At 35.4% G+C, this 20531-nt stretch overlaps 1 protein-coding gene across 2 annotated transcripts in view; it reads right to left on the bottom strand.

The window, feature by feature from the left end:
• Nucleotides 1–20531, bottom strand: part of GUCY1B1 (guanylate cyclase 1 soluble subunit beta 1) — a 48314-nt gene that overhangs the window by 16232 nt on the left and 11551 nt on the right. For both annotated transcript variants that reach the window (XM_044224672.1, XM_044224673.1), the window contains 3 exons: nt 13993–14093; nt 12365–12483; nt 1042–1239 (listed from right to left, as the gene is read on the bottom strand). In XM_044224672.1, the coding sequence (XP_044080607.1) occupies nt 1042–1239; nt 12365–12483; nt 13993–14093 (418 nt within the window). The remainder of the gene's footprint in view (nt 1–1041; nt 1240–12364; nt 12484–13992; nt 14094–20531) is intronic.

Below are 20531 nucleotides of genomic sequence, written 5' to 3'. Positions count from 1 at the left end.
ATAATGTCACGTTATATAGAGTCCCAGTCTCTAGTTATAGAAAAACTAAGGCTGGACCTCGGAATCACCAACATGTGCCCCATCGATACCAACTCCTAAAGAAAGAAAAGCACAAAGCCTAACATGACATCACTAGATGAACGACCTGGGATGCCTTTCCAAAATCATCAATTTAAATGCTACAATTTTTATTTGGCCTAATATGCTACTTAAAGTTTGAGCTTCACATCTGTGCTAGAACATAACTCTGCCATCTAGGAAATATCCATAAAGAAAAAGAGCAGAAATAGGATATCCCCCTCCCGAATTTTCTCAAACTTGGGGCAACTGAAAGATGCCTTTCAAGGCTGAAGGTGCTGAGCACACAAAAAGCACAAAAAAAAAAAAAAAAAAAAAAAAAGACTAGGAGAGATTGTGGGTTACAAAGAGTCAAACAATGGTTCTCTATTGTATGGAGCTAAGAGCATGTATTATTCATGGCAACACAATTTTCAAAGTAGAAGACCTGTCTTCTTTCACCCTGTAATCTAATTAAAAAAAAAAAAGCAGATATTTTAGATCAAATTTTTTAGATCAAATGAGAGATTCCAACTCTATTTGGGGAACAGACCAAAAAAAAATCTACAAAGAAATATTAAACAGCAGAACAGTATCTAATTTTATATTCTTTTAGAATCTGACTGTCCACATTATGTTTTTTGTTTTTTTGTTTTTTTGTATGCTAAAGGCTACAGCTTAGCCAGTCACATAGCCTTCTGCTGCCCAGCTGGTACGTGCTTACAGGAGATGCAAAATAGGTTTCATATTGCCTTAAGCAATGTATAATTGGGAAGAGCTATCTGCCACCACAAGGAAAAAAATATCCTGTAGAATGACTTCTAAGACCAAATATAGAATATTGCTGGTGCGGCACTGGTAGGGCTCAAATATACCCTGATGAGGTCCATCAGCAGTGATAACTAAAGGTAAATTCATGGACTATCATGTTCACTATCCCGTATGTCAGATGTGTTCAGAAGAGTCTCCCTCACTGACCATTACCTTCATGTCTATTTCGGTGCCGTGTATCTGCTGAGCTACTGTTTTGATGATTCCGATGACAATATCCTGAAGACCTTCTCTCTCTGAGTAGTAGTGCAGAATGAGTCCTTTGCCCTTTTCTGCATCGGTGCACCTAAAGGAAGGGGCCCGCATACCTGGGTAGATAGTAGCGAGGTGGTCATGCAGAGCATCAAGGTTCTGCAATAAAGAGGAAATACAATGAATAAATGATGCCTCCACAACGGCAGCTGACATTGAGAAAACAAGATAAGAAAACAGGGCTTGAGTCTGAGGTTGGTTGGCAGAATGACTGTTTGAACATTCACATAGCACAACCTTCCCCTGCGCAATGAAACAACTGTAAAGTAAGAGCCATAGAGAACTTAAAACTAAAGTATGATTAAGACAAACATCTATGGCTATTAACAGTTAATACACTTGAAAGAAGGATAAATAAGTTGTATGTAAAAAGAATGCCTGAAGCAAGAAAAATATAATTATGGGCTAAAACAAAGATATATAGATTTATAGGAGCTTGGGAAAGTTGTATATGCGTGTTATAATAAACAATATGGATGCCCAAAGTGATCACATATTACCCTCTGTTTACACCACAATCCTAAAAAGTATTAATGCAAAAACCTGTATCAGTGATAAGCATATGAAACAAGCATATTATTTTGTGAAGTGATATTTTAGAATTAAAAGCATTTTATAAATTAAAATAGCAGGATTGTTTCATATTCATTAGTAGCCTCCAATCAAGATAGAGGGTCACAGCTGACCTGTGAAATAATTATCTTTTGGAACAGAATCTTGGAAAACAATACATTTACCAATAAATATTTTCTGTACTTACAGCTTTGCCATTAGCATAGAACCTAACAAATTCCCCAGCAACCTGTATTACTCACCAATACACAAAAGTTATTTATATAAAGATCACCAGGAGAAATGATGCAAACTGTATGTTTCGTTTGGTCCAACATGGTTTTTCAAATAAACAACTCATAATGTGTTAGCGTGTGTGTGTTACATATATGTAGTAGGATATTCAGAGCACAGCAGGTTGTAAGAATTAAGAGTGAGGTAGCTTTAGAATTAAGGAGACTTTGATTGAAAACATGACATTGTCCTCAGCCCACAGCAGGGAATTGAACTGTCAACACCTGAATGAACAAGGAAACAATTATGCCCTAGAGACTACATAAAGGAACATGGTCCTGCTGGCACCTTCATTATAGTCTAGTGAGACCTGAATGGACTCTAACTTTAAAAAAATACAATATGCCTGACAATTCACAGACCTGTACCCCTGGAGCAAATAATACATTACATGTTAATAAAAATAATTGATAAATTTAAAAAATAGAATACATTTGTTTTGTTTAGGGCACTTACATTTGTGGTAATTTGTCATGGCAGAAATAAAAACTAATACATCAAGAAAACAGTAATCTATCAATAACTGGTCATTATCACTAAAAACAAATGGGTAAAATAAATTAGTTTCAGAATCCCATGAGCATAAAAGAATGCATAAAAAAGAAGGTGCTGGAGATAGGCCAAAATTGAACTATGGTTCGGGTTCCAAATGCCTCAAAGAAGCCAATTTAGGGAAACAGAAGAATCCAGTAAGATATTAGGATGTGAGTACAAGATGGCTCCATGGGTGCTCAAATCTGAGAAATACTCCACCAGGGCACCAATGGCACTGTGGTTTAGAGTTTTCTGTCCCTTCCATTCAAAGTCAGTCATTCTATAGCTATTCCATATGCATTATGTATTATGAACTGTATGAGGGACAAGCTAGGGGCAGGGTAGAGGGTCAGATACAAACCTGCATGACATGGACCTTGATGTTAAGCCCCTCATGGTTCATATCACAAACCAAAGTGCAAAGTAGCTTTTGAGGCATAAATATCAGAGCCAATAGCTCAGATTGAAAGAATGGGGGTCCAAAGACTTCAACGTGGAGAAAAGGCCTGAGCTAGGTCATGAAAGGCTGACATTCTGATTCAGAAAAATGTTTCAACAGTCTGGTTTCTTATTCAATTGCCTTCATGCCTAGAGATTTTTGTTTTCTTCCTGAAAATTACACCTGTTACTATTAAATCAGGTCTGCTCTTAAAAATTTCAGTTCATCCTGATTGCCTCTAGAGGTTGCTATTACCATATAAAAACAATCCAATATGGCAGACTCTAAGTATTGGCCAGTTCCTAGAAACTGCAAACCACTGAAGGCCTAAAACTATTTTACGTGGTTGAGTCATAGGAAGTTAGTTCTTCCTGTAAGTTTTCCTCATGAAAATTCTTCCCTGGAAAGGGAAGACGTGAAGACTGTTCCTTTATAACTCTTCCAGATCCCTTCTACCACAACCAGTATTGCAGGAAAATGTGAGAGAAAATCTGGTGAGAAGAAATATCACCAACAAAGTGTGATACTTATTTCCATTTCTCACAAAGTAAAAACTGAGCTTATTGCTGCATTTAGGAAACGTCCTAATGTAGTCAGGCCCAAGTACTATGCTGTGACTGATTTCAAAGAAAAAAGGATTCTAATGAGAACTTGACATATGTATCTTAATTTCTTTACATTTTTCCTCTGCAAAATGTTCAAATATATCATAAATCAATATGCCAACCTCACTTCTGTACTCACATATTTTCCTCTCATGTCATATTGTATCATTAGCACATTTCTATATGCAACTACACAGATGGCATGAGACAGTAACAACTGGCACCATTTACATTAGCAGCGCCGCAGATGCCCATGAAGGCCAGAGATTGGCCAGGATCTCCCAAGACCACTTTCCACGAGTCACACGAGTCACTTTGTTTACACAAAGGTAAACACTGCCCCTTAAATGTGGACCCATTTTAATTTAAATAAAAATACTGATAATACTAAGGCATTAAAATCGATAATTAAATATTGCTTATATTTATCACTTTAAATAAGTGGAATACAAAGCAGTGGAATACAAAACGCACCAGGTCAGAAGGCACATCTTTTAAGTTTTTGCAGTAACCAACTCTCCAGAGCTTTACGTAAACCTCTTTATTGAATTTGCTATTAATTAAATGGACAAGTAAAGTGCTTTCCTGGAGCCTAAAAGATTTAACACCACTTAATCTAAGATTGATTTTCTTTAGATAGTATCTAACATACAAAATTCTCTCGGGATTTCTTTAGTTACAGCTTTTCTTACTTGGTTTTATTCTTTCAAAATTCAAGTGATGACCACAGCTTGTCTACTATTAAAAATGGACTTCATGATTAAAAATTAAGTTGACTTCATTTGAGTGCATTTCTGTTGCTAAAAATGAGCCTTCTTCATAGTTAGGTTGCATGTGTTTGCAGCAACCAGAAAGACCTCAAAAAAGATTCTCAAAAAAGCCAAGGGACAACACTGTCTACCTCTTACAATATGTCTCTATACAGCTAATTCTTCATCTACATGATGGTAACAATGTATTCTGGGGAACAAGAATTTCATTTTAAAATTAGTATTCTGTCTTATTTCTAAATATACCATGGGAATAAGTATACAAAAAAAGACCTTAATGACCAGTTACAAAGAAGTATATGTACGTAAAAGAAACATAAAAAAAAGTAAACACGTGTATTTCAGCACAGTAGTAGATTCCCAGCAAACAATGAAGCAAAGTTTTAAGTCTGCTCTGACTTCATTCTTCTGAGCTTTAAAAGTCAGAGAACAAGAAAGAGATAAGAGAGCAGTTCCATTTATCTATTTTCTCTCAAGATGCCAAAAAGGGTAGTCAGATTTTCATGTCGCCTCTTGTGTTCTGGTATCATTTTACGGCATTTTCTATAAGCAAAACAAATATACTTTTTCTCCTCGGGAATTCTGCTAATCCATAAGTCCAATTCATCTTGTGACCTAGCATTTATTAGTTACAGAAGAAAAAGGAGTGCTGGCATCCTGGGAAATTGTGCTGGGGTTCTGGATTTAGCACAATCCACAGATTTAGGAAACAAACGAGAATTTATTATTCCTTTGAGAAATACTTTGAAGTTCCATATTTTCAAAGATCTTGGAATGGTTTGAAATAAATCAAAGTTGTTGCCGTAATATGCACAGTAAAAATAAGTTCATACATAATTACAGAGGCAGAGTTTCCGGGAATTAACTACCTCATTTCCCTGCTTCCTCGGCATCTAATGAAAAATCTCTAAATGATCCACATGTTAAGTGGGTGGAGTAAGTCCTCATCTTGAACGTTTTAAGAGAGATTTTTTTCAGTTGCCAAGTAGCCTTATCCTAGTGAACAAGAAGGGAGTTGCCTGTGTTACTGGAGAACATAACGGAGATTTCAAATGGGAAGAAATCCTTAAAAACCAGTCATTTCCGACCTCTCTCTCTCTCTCTCTTTTTTTTTTTAAGATTTTATTTATTTATTTGATAGAGATCACAAGTAGGCAGAGAGGCAGGCAGAGAGAGTGAGGGGGAAGCAGGCTCCCTGCAGAGCAGAGAGCCAGATGTGGGGCTGGATCCCAGGACCCTGGGATCATGACCTGAGCTGAAGGCAGAGGCCTTAACCCACTGAGCCACACAGGTGCCCCTCCAACCTCTCTTTTTTAAGGAGGGAAGATGAGATAAAGCATTTCTTATCTTTTCACTTCTTATACTTGTGGAAAAACATAACGAACACCAATATTTGCGTATAAACAGCATGATATTCGAAACATATTTTGTCAAGTTTCATAAGAAATAAGTCATTTTAGGGACGCCTGGGTGGCGCAGTTGGTTGGACGACTGCCTTCGGCTCAGGGCGTGATCCTGGAGTCCCGGGATCGAGTCCCACATCAGGCTCCCAGCTCCATGGGGAGTCTGCTTCGCTCTCTGACCTTCTCCTCGCTCATGCTCTCTCTCACTGTCTCTCTCTCTCAAATAAATAAATAAAATCTTAAAAAAAAAGAAATAAGTCATTTTAGAATTTGAACATCAAAAATGAAAAAAACAGAACCTAAATAAAGATGGAAAACCCAACCCATGTAACAGGAAGCACCAAGGTTGGGGTATGAATAGCATGAGATCAGAACAAGTAAGAAGTTAGAAGTAAGTAGTGGAAGATCAGAACAAGAAGGAAGCTTTCATGACACTCCTTCTGCCTTTTCCTCTTGGAATGACCATGGGAAATAGCCTTCCAACTGAAAAGATACAGAGAATCTTTTTAAGAAGAAATAATGCAAGGCTCTATTTAAAAAGAAACTGTATCAGAATCACTAAAATTATTTCACTAGTAATACTGTTAAAACTACATAAAATTATCATTACCATCCTCTCAAGAAAAATACAGTAATTAAAGAAAAAAAGGCAAATAGTCATAGAATTACCTGTGTAAAATATTTTACTTATTGTATTGCTTTTAAATTCATGTTTAAAAAAATATCCCATTGACATACTGCAATCGGCAATATATTATAAAACTGTGAAAATATATGTCAGTTATTTCAAGAGAAAAAACAGTCTTACAATTTTAAAATACTCATCTTCCCTCATAAGTCCATACTTGTCCATTTTAAAACTGCAGGTTATAGAAACTACCATTTTGAATGTTGAGAGAAACAGGTCCTTTTGAAATTCAAAAGTTAAAAATAAAATGAATAGTGCATTTTTGCCCAAGAAATATTATAAATAATTTAGGGAAGTATTAGAATTTCACAGCTGTTCAGGAAAATCCTTGTATTTCCCAAAATAACACTTCACACAAACATTTAAGAATTTTAGATCCGTCATCAATCCCAGACTCTCCTGATGGGCTGGCTAAATCACCGCCATGTATTAAAACCCATAACCGTGAGTCAGCCTAAATTTGAAGGAAATTTCACTGCAGGCTGCACAGAGGTGCTAGTAGAGGAACATCATGAGTGAATGAGTGAAGCTGCTGCCACACCAAAATTAGTACAAGGAACCAGCGTTTCCAACAAATGGTAACAGAATATTTGCTTGCTTTTCAACTGAGATTCCGATGCGTATATAAGCAGACTCATAATTTAAATCCTTATTATTCCCTAAGATTGCTCAGTGCTCATCTAGTTTTCATTAGGCAACCTGGCGGCTTTCCATGCTCATTCGAATTTCATTTTACCTCTGTAAAAGTATTGGGATGTAAAGAATATACAATGTAACAGTAATATAACACCCATGAGAATGAATGGGTGGTCCTGCGTGGATTGACTTGGGTTTCATTCCCTGATGCTTATGTCATTCTAATCTGAGCAGACATGGTGGCTCAAAACTCTTGACTCATCTGTACATGTGTGTATAAGTGTACAAGTTCACACTAACACAGACATAAAAAATGAAGAAGAGAACAATACTCAGGCTGCTGTTCCAATTATGCATTACTGTGTGTCAAAGCACCCCAAACTTATTGGCTTAAAACAGTAAGATATCATTATCCCTAGTGATTCTGTGAACTTTCTGGACTCAGGAAATTCTTGGGTTGCTGTTCATGAAGCTGGGGATGGTGTCATCATAATATTCTACCAGGCTGTTTCCCCAGGAAAGGTCACCCAAAGGGCTGGTGGTAGTTGTCCCCCCTTTGCTGGGAGTTCAGTAAGCACCACTGTCTGAGAGCCCACACGTGACCTCTGCACGTCTCACTTCGAGATATTGGGTTCCTGGAGTGAGCATCCCAAGAGTAACTATTCCAAGATACTCGGGTGGAAACTTTAAGACTTCTTATAAACAAGCCTAGGTAGTATCAAAATGTTACTTCTGCCATGTTCTATTGGTCAAATAATCACTAAAGTCAACCAAGATTCAAGGGAAAGCAAATTCTGCTTTGTGATGGGAGGGGCAAAATCATATTTCAGGGGAGCATGTGAAATGGGACATATTAATGCAGTGATTTTTGGAAAACTCAATCAGCAATAATGCAAATAGGACAGTGAAGTAAGCTGAGTGTGGATTAAGGTAGAAATACTGTCAAATCGGAAATCCATTCTCTTTTTTTTTCTTTCTTATTTTTTTTAAAGATTTTATTTATTTATTTGACAGAGAGAGAAAGCACAAGTAGGCAGAGGCAGGAGAAGGGGAAGTAGGCTCCCCACTGAGCAGACAGACTGATGTAGGGCTCGATCCCAGGACTCTGAGATCATGACCTGAGCCAAAGGCAGAAGTTTAACCCACTGAGCCACACAGGTGCCCCTTTCTTTTTTAAAATGAAGGTTTCAAACCCTACATAGTTTTTGCACTATTTTATTCAATCTGATAGAACCTTCAAATAGAAATCTACTACAATAGCAGCATGAGGGGTGCCTGGGTGGCTCAGTGGGTTAAGCCTCTGCCTTCAGCTCAGGTCATGAGCCCAGGGTACTGGGGTGGAGCCCCACAACAGGCTCTCTGCTTAGCAGGGAGTCTGCTTCTTCCTCTCTCTCTCCCTACCTCTCTGCCTACCTGTGATCGCTGTCAAATAAATAAATAAAATCTAAAAGAAAAAAAAAATATAGCAGCACGAAACTGGACATTTTATTCCTATTTACAATTAAGAAAATGGCAGAATAGGAGAAAAATTCTTGCTGAAACATGATCTTATCTGTAAGACAATATATCCAAGTAAAATGTACGAAATTTAAAAATCAGAATGTCCTGTTTTTCTTTATCTCTTTGATAAATCATATTTCCATTTGCTAAATCAACTAAAGGATTATAATAAATTTGAAGGTTTATCTACTTTTTTTTTTTTTTTAAGAGAGCAAGAGAGAGGGGAGTGGGAAGGGACAGAGGGAGAGGGAAAGAGAGAATCTTAAGCAGTCCCTACATCCAGGGCAGAGCTGACACAGGGCTTGATCTCAGGATGGTGAGATCATGACCTGAGCCAAAATCAAGAGTCGGATGCTTAACTTACTGAGACATCCGCAAGCCCTAAGAACCATTCTTAATAACATATCCAACTGAGAGGCTGAGGAAAGACAACTTCCAAGGAATTCCTCCTTGGAATCATGATGAGTGGTCACAGCTGTCCAGCGTAAAGCATAGTCAAATGGTTCTCCATGTTGTAATTCCAGTAACTATTTTATTGTTGCCTGGGAACTCCAAGTGGAGATATTAGAATGATGATTTTAAAAGTTTCTAGATAAAATAATGTAACTTATAAATTAATTAATAAATAGCAGTTTGCCAGGTCCACATGAGGTGGAAATTGGTCTACTGTGTGTCTATTATTACACATTTCAAACTATAATTCATTTCTTAAAAAGCTATATAGTCTCATTAACAGAATAATAATAATAAAATAAAAATAAGTTGTCATCTCTAGTAAAAGAATCTTGAGCTGTTGATGTATTTTCTTCCTCTTTTTATACAAACCACAAGTCTTCATTCCTCAATCTTCAAAATCATATTTATTCATTCCCAGATACAGACTGTATCTGTGGAGATACCATCATTAGGAGATTATACATGGCCTCTAGCTCCATGAAGTTTACATTCCAGCCCAAGAAACAGGAAATGATAATAGAGTGTGAGAAATATGAGGGCTGGGGAAATATGTGTACTGTGAAAATACGGGAAGTGCTAATTACCCTGGCTCAGAAAGGGCAGCGATTGGAGAGGAGTGGTGTCCTCCTAGAAGAAGTAATTTGACCAATGGGATAAACAGGATTTACTTAGGTGAAAGTATCAGTAACAGTGTTCCAGACAAAGGGAAGAACAAAATAAAAACAAAGATTCTAAAGGAAGTTCTGTTTGGCCAGGCTGCAGGAGAGGAAGAGGAAGGATGGATAGGGGATGTAAGTAGTTTCAATCATTTTAATTACTTTCTACCTTTTCTAGTGAATAATTGGGAATCACTGAAGGATTTTTAAGCAAGAAAATGATATAATGAAATAGATTTGCATTTCAGGAAAAACAGTAGAGTTATAGAATGGAGAAGAGATTAGAAGAGGCTCGAAGAGAGACTGGGAAACCATCCAATCTCTAAAGAATAATAGTTCACGCAAAAGTGTAGAAGAAACAAAAAAAAGTGATAGAATTCTCAAAATACAGTATTTAGGAAATATATTTTAAGGCTTCGATGATTTATTAAAATCAGGGGTGAAAAAGAAAGGTTTTTAAACTCTTTAAAATGAGACCCAGTTTATCTTACTCTTTAGTGAAGGATTAAAGTCTATGAAAAAGAATATTTTATTAATTTATATAATGAAAAATGTAAATTTGAATATGGAAATGAAGATCTTAAGGCAATTTATGAAAATCAGTTGCTTTATTCTGTCATCACTTATACAGAAAAAATATTCATTTAATTTCTATGTAAATAGCCTAATCATAAGATAAATACCTAAGTATTTAATTCATTCAATTTGTCGGTAAGATAGGCAATTTGAAAAACAGGGGAAAAAAAATAAAAAAATATCCACTATTGGCAAAAACTTCACAGTATTCAAACTTTCTAGTTTCTTGATCATTCGCACTCACAGTGAAAGAAACCCAAAATCATATGTAATTTAAAGATATATTAACTAAAGTTGCATATTGACTTGGAGGAAAAAGGACTTAGGGCTACTTAGAGCAACACCATCCAGTGGAAACAGAAGGGATAAAAGTCAACACAGCAAAGCACAGATAGATATTAGCCACATAAGTAATGTTCAAGTTTCTAGTGGCCACGGTTAAAAAAGAAAAAAAGAAATAGGTGAAATTAATGTTAATGATATATTTTTATAAAACTCAGCACATCCAAAATATTATCATCTCAAAACAGAATTTATATAAAATATTTATCAGCAATTCTGTATCCTTTTTATAATTCCTCCAAGTCTGTTCTGTATTTTACCCACACTCCATCACCTTTCAAATACTTAGTAACCATATACTTAGTGGCTAATAGCTATCCTACAGGAGGATGCAGTTTTAGAACCTAGGGAAACCCACCAAGAGGGTGCTTACTCTCCTATTGTGCCCTCACAAATTGAGCAGGATGATCACAGTGAATAGAGGTTAAAACAAATCTTTGTAAACTCCTTTGGATAGCTGTTCTGCTATGGAGATGTGGCCACTGAGAACAAACGTCAAAGTTAAGACAGAGGAACTGCAAATTGCAACTTTCCCAATAAAGTGACAGCAGCCAACCAAAGTATTAAAAGACAGAATATGTATTCAAAAATCCAAAATCCCAATAAACTTTAAATATCAAACTTTGATCCATTTAAAATAACTCATTTAAATACAGCCTGTTAAAGCTTAATTTAAAAATCTCCTGGCAGCGACTTCTCTTGGAATTGGCAGCTTTTTTTTTTTTTTTTTTTTTTTTCCTTTTGACACCAGTAGTTCTATAAATCCATGGCAGGGCATTGCAAACCAGTTTCCATCTTGATTTAATGCTGTCTTAAGTTTATAAGAAAAATGTCACTATGTAAACAACAGATATTTTGATTAAACACTACAGTTCTTATTTTGGCTGTTAAATCAATAATGCAGCTGGACTGAAAGTAGTTTACATTCCCTCAAAACTGGGCTTGAGTTCAGCTAGTATTGCACTGACATCATTTTCCAGCAAGATCTGGCCGCTTTCAGAGGCTGGTTTAGAAATAATCCTTTACAAACAACCACATAATTTTCAACCTTAGCAGATTTCAAGAAGAGGGGCTTATAAATGCCTGTGCTTAAAATAGGGCAGGCAATCCAAAAATAGTCTCTCATCTAATGGGTAATTTACTAGTACCAACTTTTAAGGTAACTTAAATAAGCAAGAAGACAAAGGCAGTTGGATACATTATTTCTTTCACTTCACCTGAAACTGACTTAGAGAGTGCTCTCCTATTCTAGTTGCTACAGTAGCTTAATTAGTATGTAACTAGAAGCAATCCTTCTCAAACTTGTTTTGGTGGCCAAGGGCCTGAAAGACATATTGCTTTCTCCTAAACTTTGAGCCCAACAGAGAACATAATGGACACTGCCATAGTATTTAATTACACTATACAAACTAAGAATACCTTGAAAGAGAAAATAAGACCAGATTATATATCTAAAACATAAAACCACAACTACTAGCACATATAAACCATGCAAAAGGGGGCAGTTAAACAGATCACAATAGGCCATGTTGAGATTTTCAAAGAACGTTAATTTACAACCTGAATATTCAAGGTCAGCAACTAAAAGTTCAAGAAAAAAATATGAAACAAAAATGCTAAAATGCTTTCAAGACCACCTTGATGGGATTCACTGTGATTCCTTTTCAGCAGCAAGACATCGTCGTCCAACTGGCAGAGCAAAAAGTATTCTAGAGCCTCTGTTTGGGAATCACTAACTCAGAGCTTTTAACTATGGAATTTCAAATAGCTTACCTGTAGAAATTCTCTGACATTAGATCCCAGGACACGCAAGATTGTATCATAACCAGACTCTTGACAAAAGACAAAAAACATCTTCCCGAACATTTGGAGGATTTCCCCAGCATTGAGATCTGTTTATAGGTTTGGGAGAACAACAACAATAAAATATATTACAGCTAGAATATTGTTAACAGGAAAAATGAAAACAAGTGCAAAATTAAAAAAATTAAACTATCTTCAATTTTTGTGCAAGTAGTCATTGATCACAAGAAAAACTTCTGGCCTGAACAATACAATGAAATCTGCGAAGAGAAAATATTTACATGTCAAGAGCACAGATGTGTACCTATATGCAAAACAATCAGTTTCTTGGCTATCACAACAAATTCTGAACTTTTAAAAACTTATATTTAATGTATTAACTTATTTTTTCTGAAAAACACAGAAAAAAATCATCAAGAAGGCACATGACAGTATTTTGGTGAAAAATGATTTTCTTCACATAAATATGCATATTTAGTAAGTTGGTTACATATAACATGTACCCCAAACAATAAAAAATTAAAAAAAATTTAAAAATAACATGTACCCCAATATCCTGCTTTGTTTCTTAATGTTCAATCATTAATATTTCCTAAAATCTTTATATTTTTTCTGTAACATCAATTTTAATTTCCATGTCATTAACACAACAATTAATTTAACAATCCACTTGTATCAAAAATATAGACTTTCCTAGTTTTTGATAATGTAAGTTATCTCAAAATGAAAACATACATCAATCTTAATGCAAATAGATCTAACAATTATTTGAGGAAAAATTCCTTAAGGGTTTGCACATTTTTTAAAGAGACTTGACTAATGATGCAAAATTATTCTCTACAATGTTGTCTTAATTTACCATCAGATTAACAATGTGGGTGACTTCCTCTTTGACTCTACTGTTGAATACACTAGATGCTTAATTTTTAAAATGACCAACTCTGTGAATAAAATTTCATATTTGTTTCAGTTTTGATTACTAATGATGCAGGATATTTTTATTATTAACAATTTTCCATTCTTTCTTTGTAATTCTTGTGTCCTGTAATAGATATTTGCTCTTCTAGTTATTAGTGGCAAAGCTAAAAACTTCTTTCTATTCTACCCAAATAGGAGCCTAATTGTAAATTAAGCATGTGAGAATAACTCTGAGGAAAACTTTTTTTTTTTTCCCATGAAACTGTTTTTAAACTTTGCCTACTTTGCAGGAATTTTCATGTAGATCTCAGTTTCTTATTTCTTTTACCAATAGTTAATGGAATGCAAGATTACAAGAGAGATTCAGGGACAGTATTTTCTGCATACTACACTTTTGTAATTACTGTGCTGTTGATACCATAACTGAAGTTATTATTACATGAAGTGTCAATAATTTTTTTTCCACCCCAACACATGGTTTTCTGTGAGGGGATACAGAGAGCTTCTCCACTCTTTAAAGAGCTTATGAAGGAAAACTAGGACACAGGAAAGCCTGAGCCTTCCCTCCACCATTGTGCAGTGTACAACCTACCTAACAATATAATGGGATCTCGGTTCATGTACTCCTTTGAGCTTCTCCATGTAACTTAGCCAAAGAAGGAAAGACACATTCAACTTACTGAGAACTTTGCTTGCAGCAGCAACCAAATCATAAGTTTTAGAATCATCATATATTATTCTGACAAGAAACTGTCCTTCTTCATCTAACTGTGCCTCTTTTCTGGAAAACAAAAACAAGAGACAGCTTAATTTATATGCTGAAATAAATAATAAACTTATTTATATACTTATATGTTTATAAATAATGAATTTATATGCTGAAATAAAAGAATAGCTATTGTAGATAAAACTACTGTATAAATTGTGTATAAACTGTATAAACAGTGGTTTTACGCCTAAAATGGGACATTTCTGGCAAATTTGTTTAAATCAATGCCATGTGCCTAAAAGTCTAATGATTAAGAAGAAATCATTTCACATTCCCAATTAAAACTCCCCTAATTAAAATGATATATTTAAGCATAGTTTAGCAAGACTAACATTTATATAGTACTCTAATGCTCAATACAATGCCTGGTATTAACTATAACCAAGAAATAACTTTTAGTTAAACAAATAGTCAGCAAATATTTGTTGAGTTCCTTTATGTGCCAGGCACAGTTCCAGGCATTAGGGATCCAGCCTTTAGCAAAATAAACAAAAATACCTGTCCTCTTGCAACATACACTTCCTAGGAGGGGAGACAGAACAGGCATAAAACTAATAAGTAACATATAATGGTAAGTAGTTTGAAGAAAAATAAAGACAGGTATTCGGGTAGGGAGCTTGAGTACAAAAGCCAAGAAGTCTAACTGGGATACTGGCAATTGAGTAGAGCCTTGAAGGAAGCTCTAGAAGTGAGCCATGAGCCATGTGGGGAAAAGGGCTAGGCAGGAGCGGCCCAGGGCACTGGAGGAGCGGCCCAGGGCACTGGAGGAGCAGCAGAGGCCAGCGTGGCAGGGTTGGGGCCAGAGTAGGTGTAAGGGAAGGGGTCAGAGTGGTAACAAGGGGCCTGGGAGGACATGAGAATGACTAGGGAATTTACTTGAAAGTGATGGATGGTTTGGGCCTTTGCGACAAGAGAGTCAGAGGAACTGACCTAGGTTAAAGGCATCAGTCCTGTTGTTGCACTGAGACTGCCCCAGAAGGGGTTAGGACAGAGCAAGGAGACCAGTGAGGAGGCAACCACCAATGCTCAGGTGAGACAGGTCGGTAACTCTCGATTCAGAGTGGAAGCAACCCAAGGAGGGAAAAGTAGTCCAAGCTGAGTATGTTCTGAAGGCAAATTCAACAAGATTTGTCGATGGATTGGATACAGGTAGTGAGAAGAGGCTAGGACACACGGATGACACTGAGGTTTTAGCCTGAGCAACTGGAAGGATATTGTCACCAAAGACTGAACTGGGAGAGGCTGTTAGAAGTGGACTGGAGCAGGGGTGGGTTAGATCAAGGCTTATGGTTTAGGGGCGCCTGGGTGACTCAATTGGGTAAGCATCCAACTCATGATTTCAGCTCATGTCTTGATCTCAGGGTCTAAGTTCAAACCCCACATTGGGCTCCATGCCAGCATAGAGCCTAGTTTTTTTAAAAAAAAAAAGTTATAAACATATCAGGTTTGAGGTACCAAATAGACTGATAACATCTCTTAACATATCCTTAGCTTATTAAACACAGTAGCTTAAAATATATACAGTATTCATGGAAGGAAATTATACTTAGCATTTTTAATAGCTGTCATGATCATAGAAATATTTTTATTTTGATAAGATTCGGATTATTTTTCTCAAACAAATGTCCAAAGGAAAAATCTATTATTCAAAATATTGCCAGCCGTAGAAGAGAACTGACAAGTTGGCAGATGTCTTTTCCAATGTTAAATTCACAAAAACAGGTGCAGCTTGGAAATCAATCTGACTCTCAATCCAATTCATCTAAATCCCTGTGGGCGGCCAGGAGAATGAAAGACAAATCAGCCACTATCATCAGGTGAACTTGCAACATAGTAGCAGCTTGAACAGCTACTGATGAAATGCTGCAGGCCATAATCCCTTTCTTTCTCTCTCTCTCTCTGTAGCAGAAGCTGTGTTTCACAGCTACTATCTGTAGCTGGAATACCGGCATCTGCTCAAGGAGAAAATTCCAAATGATGGCATATATTAGGTCCAGGGGGGATGGAGATATTCTTAAAAAGTACCTTGTGTTCTTAAGAGCATACCATTTAGTTGCTTGCAGTTGTGCATATCATTGCATGTAAAAAAATTTTTAAAAAGCCTGATTTTGGTAGGCACAGAGATCTGAATTTCAGAGGCCAGAATTTACCAGCTGAATGAACTTGGACAACTCACACAAAGCACATGAGCTTTAAACCCCCACTTTTTAAAAACAAGAGCCATAATATAACCCTTAAATATAAATTAATTATAATTTAATTTATATTTATAAATATAAATTGATGTGTTTATTAATTTATAAATCATTATTAATATTTAATAATATAACTATTAAATGTATTTTATTATAATCCAATTAAATTGATAATTATTTTATTTTAATCATTTTTGAATTGTATGTTTATTTATATATTGATTATATACTTATATATTTATTATATATGTATCAATTGCTAAAGTTAAATTATTTATATATATCAATTATGTATTTTACCAATTATGTATTTATTATTATATTTATTACCTATTAATTAGTATTTGTATTTATAATTTATAAGTTGTGGATTTATAATTATAGTTTAATTTATATTAAATATAAAAACGTTTAAATAGAACTTTTTAAAAACAAGAGCCATAATATAACCCAGCTTCCTTGCTGTAAGAGATACAGTGTGCAAAAGTATGTTCTAAGCTGTTGAGGAGTGAATATGTGTGTATGTGTGTGTGTGTGTGTGTGTGTGTGTGTGTGTGTTTAGTACTAATGATCATAGTGCTTCCCATGTGCAGGTATTCAAAAAATTAAAGAGTTGTATATAAGATGTGGAAGTCTTCGATTTGCTGAACATACATAGCTATTAAATTGAAGAGAACACATCTTCCAAACTTCAAGTTTTTTTAACACCAGATTTCAGTGAAATACCCCCAAATTATGAAGGTACAGTACAAATACTGACTTACCTTTTGATAAATGCTATTATGTATCTTGTACATTCTAGTTTCTAATTGTATAAAAATATGAATATAAAATATAAAATACAGGCAGGAAAACCTTTAAAAGAACCCTCCACTATCCCGATAACCACTGCTATTATATTTGAGTTGTTCATACTTGAATATACTTGTACGTATGACACACACAATTATACTGCCTTAAAATCTCCTTTTTTGACTTAGTACTTGATGGATCTCTCATTTTATTAAATACATTTCTGTAATTTGCATAAAATTGCATTGTATAGACATTGAAGTTTCAGTAGCTATTTAGATTGCTTTTATTATTTTTTTTTTTGCAAGTATAAACAATGTGATGAGTACCTTTGTGGTTAATAATTGCATTTCTATATAATTATGTAATTAATTCTTAGGGATTGATGATTGAGGGATATGGATAGCCTAATTCTTCTCATTTTGCCACTAACATTTTATTTCAAAATAGCATTGGTCAACAGATCAGCATTTTGAAGCCTTTAATTTAGGGCATTCGAATAAAATATAGATACATTTTAATTAAATATATAATAAAGTATATATAAATTAATTTATATTCTCACTTTGTGGTATTCTCTCTCTTCCAATTGGGATAAATCAGATAACATAAATTCCTATAATAAACTCAACTGCTCAGAAACACTCACCAATCCATAACAATAGGTAAATAAATGAGGTACAAATAGAATATGCCATCCCTCTGCATAAAATAGAAGAATGACGGTTTCCCTAGAAATCCCCTAACCATGAGTCGATGCATTCCTTCTTTCCTCTCTCTTGTTTTAGTAAAATAAGCTCCCTTATCTTTTAAGCTTTACTTCCTGAAATGATCAGCCCAACATGCTCCCTTGAGGAAGGCTGAAATATAAATTAAACAGCAGTACATGGAAAGAAATAACTGTCTTCTTTGAAAAATGTCACACTAAATTCTAATGAATATTTAAAATACTTAGGATTCCTTATTTACATTTATCTTAGAAATCTTTCAAAATTTTGGGTGGCTCTTTAATTACTCTCTCCCTATCACACCAGAAAAAAGGGTATTTGCCACAAATATTTGAGCACCTATTATGCCCCCAGGCACTTAACTAAGTACTTTTAATATATCAGTGAAGGAAATAAAGATCCCAGCCTTCAAAGAGCTTACATTTTAACTGGTAGAAACAATGAGCAATGAGTATCTACTCAAATGTTATAACCTACCATTAGGTGATGAGTGCTATAAACCAAGTAGATGAGGATAAGGGGTGAGAGTAGGGATGTAGGAAGAAGAGGAAGAATGCAGTATTAAAGATAGGGATTATGAGAGGCTTCCTTGAGAAGTTAATTTCCTTGAGAAGCAAGATTTTAGGAGGTAAATTGATCTCCATGACCTAATCTTTCTGGACCCATTTTCCTTTCTTCTGTAAATCATTCATCTTTTTCCATCTTCAGGGGAAAGGAGAATTTACAGTGCAAAGGAGTAGCATGCAAAAGACTTAATTTCAGGCAATATGGTCAATGAAGCTACTAGAAAGGCTTTCTCAGTGTGTCTCAATTCTCAATACTACTGTTCTTCTAGCTTCTGGGCAAATTTATATTTGCTCAGGCTTTATGCTATCAAATGGTTTAGCCTCTGGAAGGTGCAGAGATTATGGTAATAACCATCTCTCAGATACATCTTGAAAATAGATATTTTTCGAGGGAAGCTTCAACAGGCACCCTTCTGACATTACACTCTTCCTTCACTCCTCTTGGAGGTATTTGTTTTGTTTTGTCTTTCACTAGCTACTTAAAACCACAGAGGGTGACCAGCAAAGAAAAGCTGGGAAGTAAGCTAATATTCAGATTACAGAAACCATTTCTATAATTCAGGTAACATTAGCTCACCTCATTCTCCATAAGTTTCTAGCTTTTTTTCTTAAAAGCAAAAGTAAAGGATGTGTCAAATATATAGATAGAACATTTCTAACAATATTTAAGGTTTATCTTCTTGACAGTTTATTTTGTGCTTAAATTACCCGAATTCAGCCAAGTACATTAACCAAATTTTCTAGATTTTCAGAATACATCTTCTGAGAACTAACTTTGTTTAAATTGTTGCATACACAAAGCAAGTATGTAATTCCCTGCTATTTAAATTATACTTAGTTTACATGTGAAAAAAAAACCCACAGGTTGCTCTGAGAAACAATTTTAAATTTTCTCAAAAATGAAAAATTTTGGACATGCTTTTTTTCCCCAGTAACTTTCAGATGACAGCAAATATCATACGAAACCAGAAGTAAACTGGATTGGAATATATTCAATAGTGCGCATGTATCAAATGGCAACCAAGAGAACTATTATCATCTTATATCCGAGTTTGTGTTATTATATCCTGCTGCTTCCTACTATGTTAAGTATCTCTTGGATTACCCAAAAGAATACAGCTTTTCCTTCTTTCCAAATAGTATCGCTTGCAGTAGTTTGTGTTACCTTTACCTATATACTCAAGAACTGTATTTGGGCTAAGCATTACATCTTGCACTTGGTGCATTTTTCGATAAAAGAAGTCAGCAGAAAGGAAGACATATTGAGAGATTTATTTTTAAAGTGGCTTAAATGAGGTTGGATGAAGTGGGAAAAAGAAAAAGGCACTTTCTTGGGTTAACAAGTAAACCTAGATGGAGAGAAACCCATCTGGTTTCATCTGCACCATAAGTCATAGTGTTTTCTCACAAAGCACGCAAAAGCAGCAGCTAAGCTATTTCCATATGCGGTTGCGCTAAGCCTGGGCCAGTTCACCTCTCAATATTTCCGTTTCTTCATCTGTGAAATAGAGGAACAGCAGTACTTACCTGGAATCCTGTTGGTAGGCAGATTTAGTCTACCTAACGGGCTTAGAATAGTTTTCCCACCCACTAAATGCCCAATACAGCCAACCTGCAATAGTCTAGTTGTTGAAGAAGAAGAAGGAGGAGGGGCAAGAGGAGGAAGAGAAGGAAAGAAATGACAATTAGATATTGGGAATTTGTATTCAGCATCAAAAGAGTCAAACTAACGGTGCACTTAATTTGTTCATTTGATGGTAAATTCTCTTAATTCAAGTAGCCAAGAACAAACAAATCCTGTCTCCCCTAAGGACTTTTATTTTTTTAAGATTTTATTTATTTATTTAAGAGAGAGAGAGAATGAGAGGGAAGGTCAGAGGGAGAAGCAGACTCCACACCAAGCAGGGAGCCCAATGCCAGACTCAATCCTGGGACTCTGGGATCATGACCTGAACTGAAGGCAGCCGTTTAACCAACTGAACCACCCAGGTGCCCTTCCCTAAGCACTTTTAAAAAATAAATACCAAGCTTTCACCTGAAGATGGAATAAGAAACCATCATACTCCATGTATTTGTGGCCACAATAAGTGTTTAAAAATTGGTAGGAGTGCATGAACAATTTTCCTAGTAGCAATTTCCTACTTACTTTTTTTTAAAGATCTTATTTAT

The sequence above is a fragment of the Neovison vison genome, chromosome 11 (genome assembly GCF_020171115.1).
Source record: "Neovison vison isolate M4711 chromosome 11, ASM_NN_V1, whole genome shotgun sequence".
Taxonomy (NCBI): Eukaryota; Metazoa; Chordata; class Mammalia; order Carnivora; family Mustelidae; genus Neogale; species Neogale vison.
This window is presented reverse-complemented; position numbering and strand designations above follow the sequence as displayed.